This window comes from Hyaena hyaena, unplaced genomic scaffold (genome assembly GCF_003009895.1).
Source record: "Hyaena hyaena isolate Hyena2069 unplaced genomic scaffold, ASM300989v1 scaffold_466, whole genome shotgun sequence".
Lineage (NCBI taxonomy): Eukaryota > Metazoa > Chordata > Mammalia > Carnivora > Hyaenidae > Hyaena > Hyaena hyaena.
In genome coordinates, this window is record NW_024081099.1 from 761227 (window position 1) to 781863 (window position 20637).

Below are 20637 nucleotides of genomic sequence, written 5' to 3' on the forward strand. Positions count from 1 at the left end.
TTCTTAGATCGGCTTTTTCTTAAAACACACATATTTCTCATATAAAATTAAAACAATGCTTTATTATAGAGATAATGCTTAGCCATGCTTCTGAGAACATCACTTATTACAATGTCTTTTTCTTTGTTAAAATGCAGATTAACTGTTTTTAAAGGTTCTATATTATTGCCATAGAATAAATCCTAAATTACAACAGTAAAACAAATTCACTTAAAACTTAAAAAATGAACATCTCTTTTTCGATTTTACTTCCCAGAAATCCCAGATTCTTCCTTTTATAAGCTATGCAGCTCCAAGTATATTTTTATATACACTACTAGTGTTCAAATTTCAGATTAAATTTTGAAACAAGACAAATTAAAGAATTAAAGAATATAATTAAACCTCACTATAAAAACACAGTAATATAACAGTGACTAAACCAAATCTTTGGCCAATATGCTCTATAATATTAAATTAGTAATGAAATAGATTCACCTTATAGGAGCTTTATGAATAGTACATTAAATAACTAATACAAAGCCTCAGACACAATGCCTGGCACATAGTAAGGCTCAATTAATTACTAAAAATATTTTTTAATGTTTATTTATTTTTGAGAGAGAAAGAGAGACAGGGGGTGAGCAAGGGAATAGAAGAGAGGAAGGGAGACACAGAATCCAAAGCAGGCTCCAGGTTCTGGGCTGTCAGCACAGAGCTTGAGGCCAGGCTCAAATCCATGGACTGCAAGATCATGACCGAGCAGAAGTCAGACGCTTAACCGACTGAGCCACCCAGGCACCCTTCAATTAATTGTTATTAACCGAAGTGTTGTCATAAAATGGATCCTAGGTTAATATCAGTAAAATTTCTCATTCAATAACTTAACCAATTACATATGAATTACTGAAGCCCCAAGAAACAAGAAAGTGGCACTGTATTTAAGTTTTAAATATACAAATGGAGTCTTGCACATATGGAATCTCCTATTTGTGTGTCTAATACTTTTGAGTCTTCAGCAGAGTTTACTTTTGATCAAATACAGCACAACATTGCCATGCAGAATGAGAAACTGGATGGAAGCAACTTGGAAGGTGGCTTACAACAAGCCCCATTCACTCCTCCCAACACCCCGGACCCACGAAGTCCCCCAAATCCAGAAAACATTGCACCAGGTAACTATCCCCTTACAAACAATAAATAAAATAAATAGAATTAAATTGGTGTGCACTTAAATATATGTCTCAGGTCATTTGGATGTTTTAGAGATGATATCTAAATGACACAACTTTGGTCATCATATACCTACTTTGTGGTTAAGTTCAAGATAAATATAAAGATTTAGATCTAAGGAGTTTACTCTTTAGAAACATTTACTACGTTCTTTTCAAAAGTTTCATTGTATTTGTCGGCAATCATCTGTTATATTAAAAATTGAATTACTTGTAATGATATTTATATTCTATTTGTATAGGACTATAATTTATGAAGTAATATGATATATGTTATCTTCTTTAATTTCAAAACAAGTCTAATATATTTATTACAATCTCATTTTACAAGTTAAGACCCTGAGGTTATGAATGGCTATAAGCTCATATTGACTGATCAAGAATTAGATCCAGATACCAAATTTATAAATGCCTCCTGTAAAGTGACCTTGTAGATGTTGCTTTTGTTATTCTCTGATCCCTTAGAGGACTTTAAATGCAATTCTTTAAGACTGCATATTTGTTTAATATCTTAAAAGAGAAGCAAATACCTATCCAGTCAGAATATGTTATTTAGAAATACTGTTAGATTTTGAAATATTAAATCTATCACAAAAATTATCTACTTATACAATACCTTTTCAAAATAACTGACAGCAGGTACCTTCAAGTATTTCCTCAAGAGTAATGTATAGATTTTTTAAAGGTTCAAATACTTTGAAATTAGCAATACTTATGTCATATTATTATAAACAAAATTAGCAAAAGTGGTGTTTGAAAATATGTAAATAAGGTAACTGTATCATATTAAATCTTACCTAAAAGTTAATTGAGTGCCAGTCATTGATGACCTTAGATTTATTAAAACATTCCGGTTGAACAACACAATGAGGAAAAGTATTGATAGACGTAATAAAATAACACTGGAGACCAAATACACAATGAGAATGCATAGAATTTTGAAGTAAAGCATCAGAATAAAGTTCTCAAAAGGCTTTCCAGTAGCCTTTGTCATGATAGAAAAGCAGGCAACAGATTCTGCATATACAGCATTAAGCACACAGGAGAAAAACAAGCTTTAGAATCAGACAGACCTGGGTTCAATCTCCTGGCTCTTTCCATCCTGCCCATTTTACTATTGTGCTGGGAAATAAAGTAAATCTCTTTGAGTTTCAGTTTCCTCAATCTGTAAAATAAGGAAAACAAATGTCACTGCACAGGGTTGTGAGAATTAAGTGTGGTAAGGATAGTCGCAACATTACAATAAAGTACCATAGTCCTCTTTATCCGTAGGAATATGCCCAAAAGCCCAGTGGGTGCCTGAAACTGCAGACAGTAGAGAATTCTATGTACACAATATTTTTTTCCTATATATACATACTTAGGATAAAGTTGAATGTATAAATTAGGCACAGTAAGAGATTAACAACAACAATAATAAAATAGAACACTTAACAGTATACTGTCATAAAACTTATGTGAATATGGTCTGTCTCTCTTTCAAAATATCTTATTATTCCGTCCTCTCCCTTCTGGGGATGATGTGAGATGATACAATGCCTGCATGGAGAGATGTAGTGAGGTGAGTGAAGCAGGCGTTGTGTTAGGCTACTGTTGACTTTCTGACCAAGCATCAGGAAGAGCACCCGCTTCGGGACAGGACAGGACCATGACAACTGTCTTTAACTGAAACTGCAGAAAGTGAAACAAAGGATAAACAGGGTACCACTGTACTTAGCTAAAGTTAATCCTTTCCCTATCAACTTCATATCTTTAACATATGATAGAATATAGACATATTCTTTTAGCTCCAACCACTATGTGGAAACGTCTTGCCTTCTAATGTTTGCAGTGTTTTTTGTTTATTTTTTTAAATGGTAAAGAGAAGACATATAGAAAGGCTTATGTTGGTTCAATCTGGTACTCTCCGCACTAAATTGAACTTTTATTATATGGTCATCATTATAAACTACGTAATTACGAAAGGAATAAAAAAAACATTCATCTCTACCCTCAAAGAATTCATGCATAGGGAGTCAGGAAAAAATTCACATTATATTTGTTGTCTCATTTTGCCTCTGCATACATAATTTAATATTATATATGCATTTTATTTATTTACAAATAATGTCCTTTATAAAGGAATTCCTTTATTAATTATAAATAAGGAATTCCTTATTCCTTTATAAATAAAGGAAATATATATGAAAATATAAATATAAATAAATATCAAAAGAAAATTTAAAAATATAAACTCATACAGTTCTTTAAATCTATATATCCAATTATTAAATATTAGGAAATGTCTATGTAACATAGACTAAGAAAAAGAGGAGTTTGGAGGTTATCAGATAGTTTGTCCCAAAACAAGAGTAATGGACCCTTCTTCCTTGGTTGATAAGTTGAAAAGTACAGCAAATTGAGGAAGCAAACTTCAGCTTATCCTGATTTAGCAAAAAATTTTATTGGTTAACATACCATGTACCTAAAATCTAACTTTTATCAAACATGAATCAATAAGAGAATTATAGTGCCATAATACTGCAGGAATTAAGTTCCTTTGAATTCAAATGTTATGTTAAAGACATTATTTTAAAATCAAATAAGAAATATTATCATGTAGCATTGCTGAAATATAATATATCTGAGAGCTTAAACATATGGACATTCTTTCCTGTAAATAATTCAACACATCAGAAAAGAGTTTATTAGTTAATTTTGTCTATAAAAAGAAATTGTGAAACTTGGAATATTAAAAAAATGTGGAAAGATTAGACCCCTTGTCATCCTTCAATGCAATATGTTATTATGAAACCTTTAAAATGATTATAAACACGATGTAGAAACTTCAAAAGTATCCAGAACAAAGTTGGTTAAGAATAAAATACACTAGAATGTACACTAGAATTACAGTTATGTGATTATTATGTTTATGGGTGAAAAACTACTGAGAAAAAAATACACAGAGGTAAAATAACTGTATTGGGGTAGTGGAATTTCAAGGAATTTTTAAAAGTATAAAATTCTAAAATTTCCAGTTTCTAGATGGCTGTCATTTGATCACTTTCAGGAAAGGAATAGGGTATAACATGTGATAGTTGTGATAATGGAGTTATATACACAATACAAATGGAAAATGCCAGGAAAGTAACTGTTTTCCTGAGAAAGACAGGAAAGGCTAAATAGAAGAGGTAACCTCAAGCTGAGGCTTAAAATGGGAATTTGGAGGTGGCAAGAATTAGAAAGAGCTTTCCAGGCACAGGGACCTAATGAAACAAGCAGGGAAGCATATGGGGACACAACAAGCTTCAGGTAGATCTGAGTTGTGGAGCATAAAAGGGAGAGGAGAATGTCAGGACATGAGCCTGGATGGGGCTAGGGCCATGTGTGTCGTGCTAATTTAGATTTTTGTCATTAGTAATTTAGATGTTTATCATAGGGATACATCTTAGCACCCTGAGAAAGGGAAGCTAGTGACATGGTCACGTTTTCCAGTTAAACAGGTCAGTTAGGCACAAAAAAAAAAAAAAAAAGAGAGAGAGAGAGAGAGAGAGAAAGAAAGAAAGAAAGAAAGAAAGAAAGAAAGAAAGAAAGAAAGAAAGAAAGAAAGAAAGAAAGAAAAGGTCAATTAGGCAGCAGTGTGGGACACGGGGGAGGGGTTGGGATCTAAAGGATGATTAGTATGAATGTTATTGTGAAAGCCCAAACAAGAGATGGTTAAGGCCTAAACCAAGGCAGTGGTAACAGAAATGAAGAAGATAGAGGGACTTTTCTAGAGCTAGGTTTCCCAATGTTCTTTTTGCAAATCCCTTGCTTAAGACTTGTAAGACATACTTGAGACTTACTGAAGAAGTCAAATCTCTGAAGGGAAGAACCCACTATCCACATTTTAAATATGTGCCCAAAGTTATGCAGCAACAAAGTTTACGTGCCATTATTTTAGAAATTCTTAAGAAGCACAGATGGTAAGACTTAGTAATTTGTTGTGGGAATGGGGAGAAGTTTAGCATAATTCTGCTGTCTTGGGCATCTGAGGGTAGTGATAACAATCACTAAGATAACCAATATAGAAGAAGAAGCTAGATATATTAGAAATGGCCGCATACAGGTCTAGACAGGTTATAAAAGATGACAGGGGAATATTCGTTTGGATAAATGTAATGAGTGGTTGAGCAGAAAGCCTTGGGGATTTAAAAAATGTGATCATCAATATGCAGACCACAAAGCCATAAATATAAATGGAATTGTTTAGGCAGCATGTATAAGATAAAAAGCTTTGAGTAACTATTTAAGTGGTGAGCAGGAAAGAAGAAGACTATTAAAAGAGACCATCAGGAGATACTAAAGGCAATCAGAAGAAAATTAAATTACTGCAAACAAAACACTGCCTAGGTGTGGAATTATCAGCAAGATTTTTTGGAGGAGATAAACTCTTTAGTGTAAAGAAAGGATAGGCCTGATTTGACAGAAGAAAATAGAAAACATTTTAGGAAAGAGAGTCAGAGAAACTTAAACAAGTAAGAGTGATCAAATGGTACAGAGTTCTGACAGAGGAAAAGAGAATTATGCAAACGACACAATGAGGTAGAATGGTAATGTAAATGGAGAGTACATAGCTGCCTTCGAATACTTGAAGAATGTCACTTGATGCATGTGAACATGGTTCAAAGTTTATGCCAGACATTCGTGTGATTTTCAAATGGCACTTACAAAAAATTTCCAGCTCCCGCTGGAAGAAGTTGAGAAAGTGAGAAGGGAAGCAGAAAAGTTAGGTAAGAAATCTTGAGGAACAAAGTAAACATGGGATGGACACCCCAAGGAATAAGATCAGGACTGACTAAGTGAGACAGTGAAAACAAATTACTTCACCATTTTGAAGCTTAAATGGTTTGCAGATCACTCAGCAATTTAAGATAGATAAGACCTAAGTATTACCTCTAGTGAATCAGCTCCCAGAAGAGGGAGATTTTGTCTTCATGGCTATTTCCCCAGCACCTGGAGCACAGTAGACACTCCATATATATTTTTAACTTAGTTCATTCACTGTATAACTAAAGCCTACTATGAGTTGATGTAAGGGAAACAGGTTTTTTTTTTTTAAATTAAATGAACAGTTTCACTGAACAAATACATACTAAGATAACCAAGAAAGAAATAACTGTAGGATTTGGTATAATTAAACATTGACAAAAGTGGTTTCTTCTGAAAATTCCACAAATTTAAAGAGATTAAAAATGTCTTACAGTTGCAGACTGTTTTCTGAGAGACCATAAAAAGGATGCATTCTTCACAAATTCACCCGCGCTTGAAAAATTAAACATGGCAAAATGTTAGGGGGAGTTCTGTAATCCTAGGCACTCTGTATTTATTTATTCTTGCTATATTTTTCCAAAGGATATTCTGGACCACTGAAGGAAATTCCTCCTGAAAAGTTCAACACTACGGCTGTCCCTAAGTACTATCAGTCACCCTGGGAACAGGCCATTAGTGACGATCCGGAGCTCTTAGAGGCTTTATACCCTAAATTTTTCAAGCCTGAAGGAAAGGCAGAACTGCCTGATTACAGGAGCTTTAACAGGTAATCCAATGATCCTGGGTGACGCTGTTGGCATGTAATACTGAGGCTTTTATATCACGGTATGGAGAACTGAATTTTCTGGTAGAAAAAGAAATTTTCTTTTAAAAATAGACTCAAAATAGCAATGTAGGATAACTCCTAAGCCTAGGCAAGGACTCATTTTTTGCAATATTACTAATATAGTAAGCCTTGTTTTTTTAGTATAAAAATGAAGGAAATGATTCAGGAACTGTCACTGTACTAACATCAAGATTATCTCCCACATTGAAAAGTGTTTTTAAAAACAGTTTTTATTAAAAAATGTTATTAAAATATTTTGCCATGAATTAATAATTTCGCATTCAAAGATTGATATTCGTTTTTATGTGTTATTTCAAATGACAATGCTATTCAAGAATTTCAGAAATTACATATAGGACTATGAGAATTACTGTGGAACTCTAGTTCCAACTTACATTTTTTAAACCAAATTCAAGGTAATTTAAGGACTTGTGGTCCAAGACTCCAGCACATAGATAAACCGAATTTTATCCTACCAAAATTATTGCCGTATAATATCTGCATTATAGTGTTCACAATGGATATTTATTTCTCCCTGCTATACAATTTTAATAATTTCCATGGACATTCTAGATATATTTTTAATGGTTTTATAATCCATTCTTTGATCATTTGATTCTCATTTTAGAGTAAAGTATCTCCAGTATCCTGTTTTGTACCCACAGAAAAGCAGAACCAATTAATAAACTGCTTAATGACTATTCATTTGAAAATTAATAAACTAAAGAGTAAATCTTTGATTTACAAAAGAATACACAAAGCCTGCATTTAAATAGCAATCTTCCTCAGTACTTTTAAAATGATCATATTAGACTTTAGTTTTCACACACTACTATATTAGTGGTATTAATATTATGCCTATTATTAGTATTGGGTCTACTAGGATTATACCTAATACAATTAGCATTATTAGTAATACTAATACTATTAGTACTGTATCTGTTACTAATAGTAATTAGTACTATATCTGACGTATAAATGATGTATACCGAGGAATTTAAGGGGGGATTGAGATGTGTCAAGAAAAGGAGATTGGCGGCCCAGTCTATTCAGTGATATAACTTTTTTTCCGAAATGAGAGCTTAGAAAATTCTAAAAAGTAAAACACTAAGGGAAAATGGAAAATAATGTAATAATTGAGGCTTGTTTTTAAGATTAGTGCTTTAGACCTGCTGTGTGACTCCTGGTGTGGCTTTATCACCCCATGCCTGCTGAAGAGCTTGTTTTCCAGTTTTACAAACACACTGGGACATTTGGCCTGGGTATAAAGAGGTGCTTACTGATTGTATGAATACCAAATGAGTGCTATTTCAGTGAACACAACACCATCCAATTAGGAAATGTAGCTTTCTGTGTTAAATCAAGGCTTTTGTAAATGTAACATCGTGTGTGTGTGTGTGTGTGTGTGTGTGTGTGTATGAGTCAGAGAGAGAGAAAACTTAACCTCTTAATATTTCTCCTTTACTTGAGAAACTTTCATTTCTTTTTATATATACAACAATATACGAATAAAAACTTTACAGCTTAATGTTAATCAATATTACCATCTATTCTTAGATTCTTTTTTATGAGCATTTGATATAAGTAAATGTGCATCTACAGTATGTTAACGGGTACAAATGTCATTTCATACATATATGCCAATATTTATTTAGTCATTGTCACTGATTTTATGAGACGGTAAATAGTAGTGATAGTTTTTTTAAATTTGAGTGTGGTTGATACACAATGTTACATGAGTTCCAGATGTACATACAACATAATGATTCAACAACTCTATACATTATTCTATGCTCACCATGAGTATAACTACCATCTGTCACCATGCAATGCTATTGTAATACCATTGACTGTATTCCCTATACTGCACTCTTATTCACATGGCATTCATTCCAGGAACTGGAAGCCTGTATCTCCTACTCTCCGTCACCTATTGTTCCCATGCTCCGAAACTCCCTCCTTTCTGGCAACCATCAGTTTGTTCTCTGTACTTATAAGTCTGATTCTGCTTTTTGTTTGTGTGTTTATTTATTTGTCTTGGTTTTTTTAGATTTCATATATAAGTGAAAGCATACAGTATTTCTCTCTGATTTGTTTAACTTAGCACAGCACTCTTTAGGTCCATCTATACTGGTACAAATGACAAGATCTTATTCTTTTTACAACCGAGTAGTATATTTCATAATATTTTCATGTGTATTTTATTCCACCTCTTCTTTATGCATTTGTCTATTGAGGGATACTTGGACTACTTCTATATCTTGGCTATTGTAAATAATGTTGCGATCTTCTTAGATTCTTTATTGTTGTTAAATAATAGATGAAAAAATATATGATGATACATAGGCAATCCCAAATGGGTAGCTTTAAGATTCTTTTTGTCATTAAAGTATATGTACCTTGCTACACAAAGTTTAAGGCCTTGTTTGATGCACACATTGCTTGAAAGGCCTACTTGAGAAACAGTGTAATCATTATGTTTGCCTTAAATGTTTGTTAAATAAATGAATATAAACACTTACATAGGTAGGAAGTGGAAATCTATTTCCAGCTATGGAAGACTAGTTTATATTAGAACAACTTTACAAAAATAAGTAGAAAAGCTGGTTATTATAAAGTGATTAAAAAGCTAGTTATTATAAAGTGATTAAAAAGCTACCAATAAAGTTAAGGACTTGAGGACCAAGATCCTAGATATGAGAGACATTTAGAGACATAAACCCAAATTTGGCACCACTCTTTCCCTTAAGGCACTTGCTGATTTATTGGCAACAACTGGGAAGAAGCAAACCTTTTAACAACTTTAAATCTGGGAAGGCCAAAAATAGGAATATAGGGTCTGCTAGGAGGAGGGGCCCGAATATTACAAGCTTTCAATTGGGAATTCAACAGTCTACACCATTAGAATAAACAATGAACAACTAGCAGACTAGCTTTCATGAAAATAAAGGCTGGTCCTAATCAACACAATCCTAGATTGGATAAAAATCAACTCCTTTATGTCAAATTGCATGCCATAGACAGAAGTAAATCATCTATGGAAGGAAGAGAACACATTCCAAGATTCAAATTATTTCTACAATTTTTGTACACATGGTCATCAGGCAATTAAAAATTACCAAGCATACTATGAGACAAGACCAAATAACTGAAAACAAAGCAAAAATAATAAACAAAAAGAAATAGATACACAAAAGATCAAATTATTAGAATGTTGGATACTCTAAAATAATTGTGAGAAATACATTCAATAAAATAGATAACAAGATGAAGACTTTCAGCAGATTGGAAATGTTTTTAAAAAGAGAATCAAATGGAAATTCTACAAAAGTGAAAATATATAGACATAACTTGGAGATATTGTGGGTTTAACTCTAGACCACTGTTAATAAAGCAAATGTCACAATAAAGTGAGTCAAATGAATTTTTTGTTTTCCCAGTGCATATAAAAATTATATTTACACTATACTATGGAATATTAACCATGCAATAGCATTATGTCTAAAACATCATGTACTGCCTTAATTAAAATATGCTTTATTGATAAAAAATGCTAACCATCATCTGAGATTTCAGCATGTCATAGTCACTGTTCACAGACCACCATAACAAGTTTAGTAATTATTAAAACTTTGAAATATTGTGAGAATTAATGAAATGTGACACAGAAATATGAAGTGAACAAATGGTGTTGTAGAAATACACTGTCTTGACACAGGGTTGCCACAAACCTTCAATTTGTTAAAAAATGCAATATCGGCAAAGCTCAGTGAAGTGAAGCAAAATAAAATGAGGTATGCATGTAATAACCGAAATGAAGAAGTCAAAGGACTGGGGTGCCTGGGTGGCTTAGTCACTAAGTGCCCAAAGCTTGATTTCAGCGCAAGTCATGTTCTCAGGGTCATGAGATCGAGCCCTGCATCAGTTTCTGTGCTGAGCATATGGCTTAACATTATCAAAAAAAAAAAAGAAAGAAAAAAAAGATTCTCTCTCTCTCTCTGCCCCTTTCCCACTCACTCTTGCATGCACACTCTCTAAAAAAAAAAAAAAAAAAAAAAAAACCCACAACAGTCAAAGGATTAACTGGTTGGATCCATACAAAATTTATGGGAAATACAAATGACAGAGAAACATGTTAAAAATACCAAGGGAATATAATCAGTAAAATTCAGTCTGTGGGAAACTCTATAGGATAAATCATCCAGTATTTTCAATAAATAAATGTAAGGAACAGATTGATTAAAGGGAAATCCATATGTAAAAATGATTGAAAGGACATTTTTTTTTCCTTTTTATTTTATTTTATTTTATTTTATTTTATTTTTTTTTTTTACAAATAGTTTATTGTCAAATTAGTTTCTACATAACACTCAGTGATCATCCCCAAAAAAACCAACAACATGCCCATCCCCCCCACCCCCCCACACCCATCAGTCCTCAGTTTTTGTCAGCATTCAAGAGTCTCTCATGGTTTGCCTCTCTCCCTTTCCACCACCATTTCCGCCCTGAAAGGACATTTTAAAAAGACAGGCAAAACTAATCCATGAGTATTTAGAGATAAAGATGTGGGTTATTAACCTATAAAGAAAGGTTTCTTTTATATTTTATAAACTTATATTACCATAAAGTCAAAATATTAACTACTGCTAGCATCAGGAGATGGTTGCAATTGAGCAGGCACATGTGGGCTGCTGGAGAAACTCTTCATGTATAGTAGTCACAAGGTTATTTGATTTATAATAAGTTACTGTATATTTTTATCAGGTTTTCTATATTTGTGTTATATTTATTGATAAAAAAATTTTTAATTAAATAAATTTCATGGCAGATTAAACACAGTTGAAGAGTGGAATCATAAACTGATACAGACAATGATCAAACTAAGCAGAAGGAAACAGGATTCAAAATGTAGTAAAGTAGCAGAAGATGCACTTGGGACAGTAATAAAAAATGCCAATAGAGTCTAATGAGGAAATAAGAGAAAATAAGCCAGAAGCAATATGTGAGGAGTTAAGAGCTAAGAATTTTTCAAACCTGGGGAGCCTGGCTAGCTTAAGTGGTAGAACATGCAACTCTTGATCTCAAAATAGGAAGTTCAAGCACCACATTGGGTATAGAGATTACCTAAAACTAGAAAAATTCAGGGGCACCTGGGTAGTTCAGTTGGTTGAGCATCTGACTGTGGCTCAGGTCATGAAATCGTGGTTCCTGGGTTCAGGCCCCACATCAAGCTTTGCACTGACAGTGCAGATATCAAGCCTCAAGTTCAAGAAGTCCTACACAGCAAAAGGGTAATGCAAAGTAGATCAAAGGCACACAAGTAGAAATCTGCTGAAAACCAAAGACAATAAGAAAATCTTAAAGCCAGGGAATAAAAGACAATTATCTTAAAGGGGTAAAAATAAAGCAACCAGAATTATACGAAACAATAGAATAACACTTTAAAAATGAAATAAATAACTGCCAGCCTATAATTCTATACCAGTGAACATATTCTTTAAAGGTAAAAGTTAAAATAAAACCATATTACATACAGATTTTCCGACAGAGAAGTCCTTTTTTGACCCTTATTAGACAATGAAACTATAATAATAATAAACAAAAGGTACAAGTATAGGAAATGAAAAATAAAACTATCCTTATTCACAAATGGCAGGATTATGTCTGTAGGAAATTCAAAAGCAGCATGTTAGCAGTCAGAATTAGTAAATAAATTTAGTACAATCACAGAGTACAAGGTCAACATAAAAATTAATGATATTTTTATATACTAACAAATAATTAGAAAATAAATAATATTCATCAAGTTTTACCTTATGATCTGATACATTTTTTAATGTATCTTGCACTTCAACTAAATTTTTAAAATCACAAAGGCAAAATAATCTCAATAGATACTAGGCTGCTATTATAAATTAGATGTGATAAAAGTCATTCTTCAAATTAGTCTAGAACACATTCCAGTCATTTATTTATTTATTTATTTATTTATTTATTTATTATTATTTTTTTTTTTACAAATAGTTTATTGAACACATTCCAGTCATTTAAAAGAGAGGTTAAAATAATTTCCGGGTACAAATTACATTAATATCTTTCCTGCTGTAGGTTATTTACCAGGACTTTATTTTAACAAACCTCAAGATTATGAGATAAAACATTGATCAGAAATTTAGTTTTTCACACATACATGTTTTAAAAATAAAATGTAATAAGATATATAATTTCTCTTCTTTTTTTTTAATTTTTTTTTAAAATTTTTTTTAATGTTTTATTTATTTCTAGGAGAGAGAGAGAGAGACAGCGTGAGCAGGGGAGGGTCAGAGAGAGAGGGAGTCACAGACTGAAACAGGCTCCAGGCTCTGAGCTGGCAGTCAGCACAGAGCCCGACGCGGGGCTCGAACCCACGAACCGTGAGATCATGACCTGAGCGAAAGTCGGACGCTTAACCGACTAAGCCACCCAGGCGCCCCAATAATTTCTCTTCTATTTCTTAACTAAATGTGATTATAAGACTTACTTCTGATGTATCTTTTTTTTTCACTTTTGCAAAAATAAATGAGAACAACAGGAAGGAAGGGAAGTAAACAGTCTCCAAATATTCCCAAAGTCCTTTGCAAAGAGTAAAAAAATATTATTTGGTAACAGCACATTATTATACAGAATTGTTGGATTGTGTGTGTGTGTGTGTGTGTGTGTGTGTGTGTGTGTGTGTGTTTGAGAGAGAATGAGCAGGGGAGGGCCAGATGAAGAAAGAGAAAGAGAGAGAGAGAGAGAGAGGATCTTAAGCAGGCTCCATGCTTAGCACAGAGCCCAACGTGGGGCCTGATCCCTGAATATTATTAACAAAGCATATAAGGGTAAGATGCAGTATAACCTCATTCAGCAATGATAATGAACTGGATAAGAATTGGCTCCAAAGTCTAATCATATATTCAAAATGGTCCATGGTTTAATACAACTTGTATTCTTTTACTCATATTTAGTTTATTTAAATATTATGCTGTATTCAAATAATACTATGTTAAACCTTCTTAACATGTGGAGAAAGGTATACTAGGAGCAAGGAGGTTTCCAGCTCTTCTTCAAAAAGCTATATGACTGAGTAGGTCACTTAAACTCTCCTCATATTAGTTTCCTCATCTGTATATATCTATGACAACTATATATATCTATGATTATAGAAGTGGCTTTAAATGTATTACATGCATGTGTTTAATAGAATATTTATTTTAATTTCAATACAAGCATTTTACATAATTTTTTACCTTATCAAATAATCAGTAATTATTATGGGCATATTAATGTCAAGTACTATTAGTTTTTTTTTTAATTTTTTAAATTTATTTCTAGGAGAGAGAGAGAGACAGCGTGAGCAGGGGAGGGTCAGAGAGAGAGGGAGTCACAGACTGAAACAGGCTCCAGGCTCTGAGCTGGCAGTCAGCACAGAGCCCAACGCGGGGCTCGAACCCACGAACCGCGAGATCATGACCCAAGCGAAAGTCGGACGCTTAACCGACTAAGCCACCCAGGCGCCCCAAGTACTATTAGTTTCAACAAACACAATCCCATTACTCATCAATAAAAATAATCAAGAAAGCATCTATTAACTGTGAATCTGAGCGAAACATGCTTATTATTCACTGCACACGTGACAAAGTATAAAAATTATTCTAAGTCAGATCTATGTTTGAAGAATTTATGTTATGAAAGTTATAGAGATGTGCAGTTATCTTTTAATAGAACATTCCAAATTTTAAAGTGGAAATTTTTGCTTCTCTACCTTTGACTAAAACTTGACACTGTTTACAGAGATTTTAAAAATCTTGCAAATAATCTCTGTTTGACTATTTAACAACTCTGTTAATGGACTTTTTTTTACTTTGTATGCTGAGGGCAATAAACATTCAAACAAACAGGATATAGTCTCTCTGGTGCCAAAGGAAAGAAAACCTTGTTTTCCAAACCACAATCTTTCACTAGGTCAGTGGTAGGAGGTAGGAGATGGGTGGTAAAACAGAATGGAATGTTTTCATTTATAATAGAAGAAAATGACCTACAAATTGGGAAAGAAAAACAAAACCAAACTGAATAAAAAGGTAAAAAGTGATGTATTAAATGTCAAACTCAAATGTTAGATTTCAGGAGCAGAAGAACATTTATTCTTTGACTTAAAAAAAATAAATAAATGAGTGAAATTCATTTCTGAAATTAAGATTTGAAATTAAGATTTTTTAAGCATTGGCCAAATTCAGCCTAATTCTAGAAATGTTAACTCCAGCCTCTTATCCAATGGATAACCGGATATTCTTTTATTTTTAAAAAACAAACAAACAAAACAATGTAGTAATGGGAAATATGCAACATACACAAAAGTAGTGGATAGTACAATGAACCTCTATGTAACCAACGTCCTGATTAAACAGTCATCAATTCATGGCTAATCTTTTCTTTTTTGTGGGATATAATTGACACATAACACTGTAATAGTTGTAGGTGTACTACAGAATGACTTGATATGTGTATATACTGTGAAATGATTACCCCTTAAGTTTAGTGAGCATGCGCATATTCTTAAACTCCCAGGAACAGATGTGAGGCCTGTGCAGTCGCCTGGGGCACCCACACATTGAAGGGTTATGCTTGGGTTTCAGTGCTTTGCTGTCTTTGCCTTGAAATTCTTAACAATTTTTTTTTAATGTTTTATTTATTTTTGAGAGAGACATAGAGACAGCGGGAGCAGGAGAGGGGCAGAGAGAGAGAGAGGCACAGAATCTGAAGCAGGCTCCAGGCTCCAAGCTAGCTGTCAGCACAGAGCCCGACGCGGGGCTCGAACCCACGAACCGCGAGATCATGACCTGAGCCCAAGTCGGACGCTCAACCGACTGAGCCACCCAGGCGCCCCAATTCTTAACAATTTTTTAATGAGCATCCCCAAGGTTTCATTTTGCATTGGGCCCTACAAATTGTGTAGCTGGTCCTTACCCTAGGCTTCTTAAGAAGTGGTTACTGACCAACCAGGCAGACTAAGGTGCTTTTTACCCTAAGCTTCTCTGCATAGATACTCTTCCCTTGGAGTAGCTATCATATTCAATATGATGTGCTGTTTTTGCCCCCGTGTTTCACTGTTTACTTGTCTGTAAGACCAATGGCAATTTTTCCATCTTTGAACTTTTAGCACGTATCAGGGTGTTTAGGCATAATAAACCATTAGTAATTTGTTGCATGAATAAATGAATGAATCAACAAATGAACAAACTATTGCTATATAATAGCCAGCTTCTAAAATGATAAAATATTGTCTTGGACATCTTGGACATCCAATAATAAGAAGTTTGAATTAAATCTGAGTCATAAAGATTCTTCATTCACTAAGTCAAATGACAAAATGTGGGACATTGAATCAGTTAGTTGCATCATGAATGTGACAGCAACCTGGCTTAGTATCACTTACACAAAGCCCAGGTAGGTTGACATTCCTAAACACACATCTCTCCTTAGAAAGTGATTTCAGAAGTACCAATATTCCTTAAGAATTATCTCGTTGGGGTGTGGTATAGGGTAGTGACTAGAAAAGCAGGCCTCTCATGAGTCTGGTTGCCTGGGTGTAAATCCTGGTTCTGCAACTTAATAGGTGGGTAACTTTGAGCAAGTCATTTAACTTAGCTGTGTCTCAGTGTTATTTATTAAATAGGGATAGAAGTAGAACTGATTTATAAGGTTGTGAGGATTTAATGAAAAAAATCATGTAAAGCCTTTGTACTCAAAGTGTGATCCACAGACCAGTAGCAATGGCATTACCTGGGAACTGGTTAGAAATGCGGAATCTCAGGATACACGTTCAACTGAGCAGATTAGTGTATGCACTTTAACAAGACCCCAGTGTGACTCCCCTACCAGGAGAGTTTGGGAAGCACTTTAAAAAGTGTCTGGTATATGGTACTCAATCAATAAGTTTTAGCTTTCATCATCACTATGCCTTCTGAAGTTTAATAATCATAAAGGACCTGAATGATAATCTAAGTTCTTTTCTAAACCAATCTCTCTTATACCTCCAGATAAGTTTTAGACTCTGGACATGAAAGTCTAAACTGATATGATTGCTAAGTACTACCTTAGGCTGAGGTTACTGCACCTATCAGTGACCTGTTATTATTTATATCTTCCACAGTAACATAGGGGAAATATCATAAGGTCAGTCATCTTGAATATAGATGCAATAGAAACTAAAGCATACTGCTTCCAGAGGACTCTGGGAAACAAGACAGAGATTCTGTACTATGTGACACCTTGTATCATCTGTTCAGCCATTGTTGAGGTCATCTATCTATTTTGTAGACATACAAAAATGTCATACAAAAATTCTCCTCACTGAGGATTTTAGTGTCTGGCTCACTGTCTTCCTTCTCAGTACTATTCCTGTCATACCTCTTTGTAGATTCCATATCCTTGTATGAGCCACTGAACTCTCTGTCATTCCAAGACTTTGTCTCATTTTACGGATCACTTTCTCAATCCCACCTCAGTCACTCTTGGCTTCCTTAAAGTTTGTTATTACCAATACCCGTGTTGCTTTCAAATCCCAGTTTCAAGCACCACACTCTCTATCGCATCTGTACTTTTCATTTCTTCTTTTCTTCAATAATACTTTGTCCCTACACATCAAAGCCATCCCATCTTTCAAAGTCCATCAATCACTTTCTCCTTCCCTAACTAGATTCCATGGCCCCTCCCTATTGTCACACAGAAATTAAGATATTCAGGAAAGATAACAGGGTGACTGAGCTACAAAGAAAATCAGTTCTCTTCCAGTCTTTAAAATAATCTCCACAGTATTGGAGAATCTGTACAGTCTTGCCAGTTCCACTGTTCAAATGTGTATGGCAATCTTCTAGGTAGAGTGCATTACACAAGTATATTGTAATGAGTTACAAAGATACAAGAGAGAGAATTCCAGTCCTCCTGGGGTACAGTTTGGCAAAAAATAAGCAGATATATCAATGGATATATGGAAGATAGGAAATGGGTTTGGTGGGGGGGTAAAGATAGAGTCCATGGAAACTTAGAGGAGAAAGAACTACTTTTGACTGTGGGAGATCAGAGAAAGCTTCTGGAAGAAAGCTATGTATGTTGCTTAAATAACATACTTAGAACTTACAGAACTAGTTAATTTGGAAGTGCAAATTAGAACTTGCAGTTACAGGGGTGACTGGGTGGCTCAGTCGGTTAAGCGTTTGACTTCAGCTCAGGTCCTGATCTCACGGTTTGTGAGTCTGAGCCCTGCATCGGGCTCTGTGCTGACAGCTCAGAGCCTGGGGCTTGCTTTGGACTCTGTGTCTCCCTCTCTCTCTCTGCTGCACCCCCACTTGCACTCTGTCTCTGTCTTTCTCTCTCAAAGATAAATAAACATTAAAAAATTTTTTGAAAAGAACTTACAATTATAACCCAATGGAGATCTAGAAATGTAGTAAGTGTTGGAGTACACCAACAGAGAAGAAGGAGTATGAGTAAAGGTAGGAGAGAATAAGGAGACGAGCAGGCAGTACATTCAGTTTGGCTGAAACAAAGGGTGCATGAAAGAGAAGAGGGCAAACCAGCATGATTGACCTTTTCATTGGGATGTCAACATCGTTTTCCACCCACACACCAAACCTGTTCTTCTCTGTCTTCCACCAGCCAGTTGCTAAAACTCTAAACATAAAACCAATTCTTGATTTCTATATTTCTCCCCCAATTTTTATTCATTTTATCAGAAAATCTTGTTGACTCTGCCCAATACATCCTGAAACTACCCACTTCTTTCCATCTTCATGGAAAACACTTGAAATCCAAGCCACCAACATGTCTCACTTGAATTGTCACAATAGCTTCTATTCTTTCACTTTTGTCATTCTATAATCTATTTGCAGAGCAAGAACAGCCAGAGTAAACTTTTCAAAAATGTAATCAGTTCACACTGCTCCCTGTTTAACATTTAAGTGTTTTCCCTTCACACTTACGATGAAATTCATACTCCTTACTTGGACAAAGTCCCATACAATCCACCTCTCTGTCCTCTCTTCTCTCTACCAACCCCTTACCTACTTGTCTACCAAAGTAGGCCTACTTTGTTTCCCAAACAATTCTACATTATGTCTGCCTTAGATTCTTTGCATTAACTACTCCCTCTTCCTGAAATGCTGGTGTGCTTCAGCTGTACTGCCATGGCTAACTCTCACCCTCAGTTGACAGTTTAAATGTCACCTCCTCAGAGAAGTCTTCCCTGACTATCTAGTCATTCATTTATGCCCTATTAAATCATCATACTACTTTAATTTTCTGAATAGCTCTCATTACTATTGGATGTTTTGTTTATATGTTTATTTTTTATTGTCTTTCTCCTTTGTTAGAATATAAGAACTCGGACATTGACTACATTGTTCACTCCTATATACCTAACACTTAGAAATGTGCCTAGCACTGAATGAATAAATAAATTAATGGCTAAATCAAACAGAGCTACAATGTTATGTAGGACCTTGAATGCCAAGATAAGAATTTGGCCTTTATTCAAAAGAAAAACAGAATTTTGAGGGTTTGGAGGTAGAAATAGAAAGATACAAAAGCCATACTATTTGCCTTCAAAGAGTTTATAATTCAAAATTATACCAAACCATGTTTTGAAAACCCAAGCTCAAACCAAATGATATTATTTTAAAAAAAAAGCTAACAATACAAAGTAAGATATCATAAGCACCAAATGACTGACATAGAGCAATGGATGCTATAGGCATTTGGCTAAAGAAGGGCCTGTGGCCTGGAATAAATGGAGGAAGGTTGGAACTTAAAGGCCACAAGACATATACAGGTGGAGAGAAAGCAGGGAGGAAATATCTTAAGCAGAGGAAACATTGTTAACAAAGGCACAAAGGCAAGAAATGTTTTCAGGGAGCTCAGGGCGTAGAGAATAGATTATTTAGTAATCAACTAAAAGTACATACAAAGGGATTTACACCAATTTATTAACAAATACCTGTTTTATCGTAAAGGCATAGTCCTTAAATAAAAATGCTTGCCTCAGAGATCAAAAACTGAAAATCATACTAAGAATATAACCTAACAGCATGCCCATAAAAATCATGATTTAAACTGTTTTCTATTTGCTGACAAATGGATTTGAAAATTAATTAATATATCCTTTTCTTTTCACTTCCCACAGAGTTGCTACCCCATTTGGAGGTTTTGAAAAAGCATCAAAAATGGTTAAATTCAAGGTTCCAGATTTTGAGCTACTACTCCTAACAGACCCCAGGTTTATGGCTTTTGCCAATCCTCTTTCTGGCAGACGGTCCTTTAATAGGACTCCTAAGGGATGGATATCTGAGAATATTCCTATAGTGATAACAACTGAACCTACAGAGGACACCACCGTACCAGAAACGGAAGACCTATGAAAAGAAAGTTGTATGCGCCACAAAAACCTCTAATCATAAGTGTTGCTGTTTTATTATTCTACTTACTGGCAAAGCCACTTACACTCTTCATTAGTAGCAATAATTTAATAGCAATTTAGCAATTTTTCTTTCATGGCATTTAAATTCAGTCTCAGATCAAACACTAATAAACAATTTGAAATCTTGTTTTAAAAACTTTCAACTCCCTTGTCTTTACTCATAATGTTGTTTTCACTTGGTCTAAATAATCCAGTCCGGAAGAATAACTGACAAAAAAAGATTTCATCTTTTTTTCCTTTAATATGAGCTATTCCTGAACAAGTTTTAAACAGATCTAGAACCAAAGTGCAGTGCAAGATATTTAGAGTCACTTGGA

The 20637-nt window shown here is 34.3% G+C and overlaps 1 protein-coding gene across 1 annotated transcript in view; it reads left to right on the forward strand.

Annotated features, from left to right (window-relative positions):
* Positions 1–20392, forward strand: part of MYOZ2 (myozenin 2) — a 42448-nt gene extending 22056 nt beyond the window's left edge. The window contains exons 4-6 of the mRNA XM_039253823.1: positions 1025–1154; positions 6585–6768; positions 20027–20392. Coding sequence (XP_039109754.1) covers positions 1025–1154; positions 6585–6768; positions 20027–20261 — 549 coding nt within the window. The 3' untranslated portion in view covers positions 20262–20392. The remainder of the gene's footprint in view (positions 1–1024; positions 1155–6584; positions 6769–20026) is intronic.
* The last annotated feature ends 245 nt before the right edge of the window (positions 20393–20637 follow it).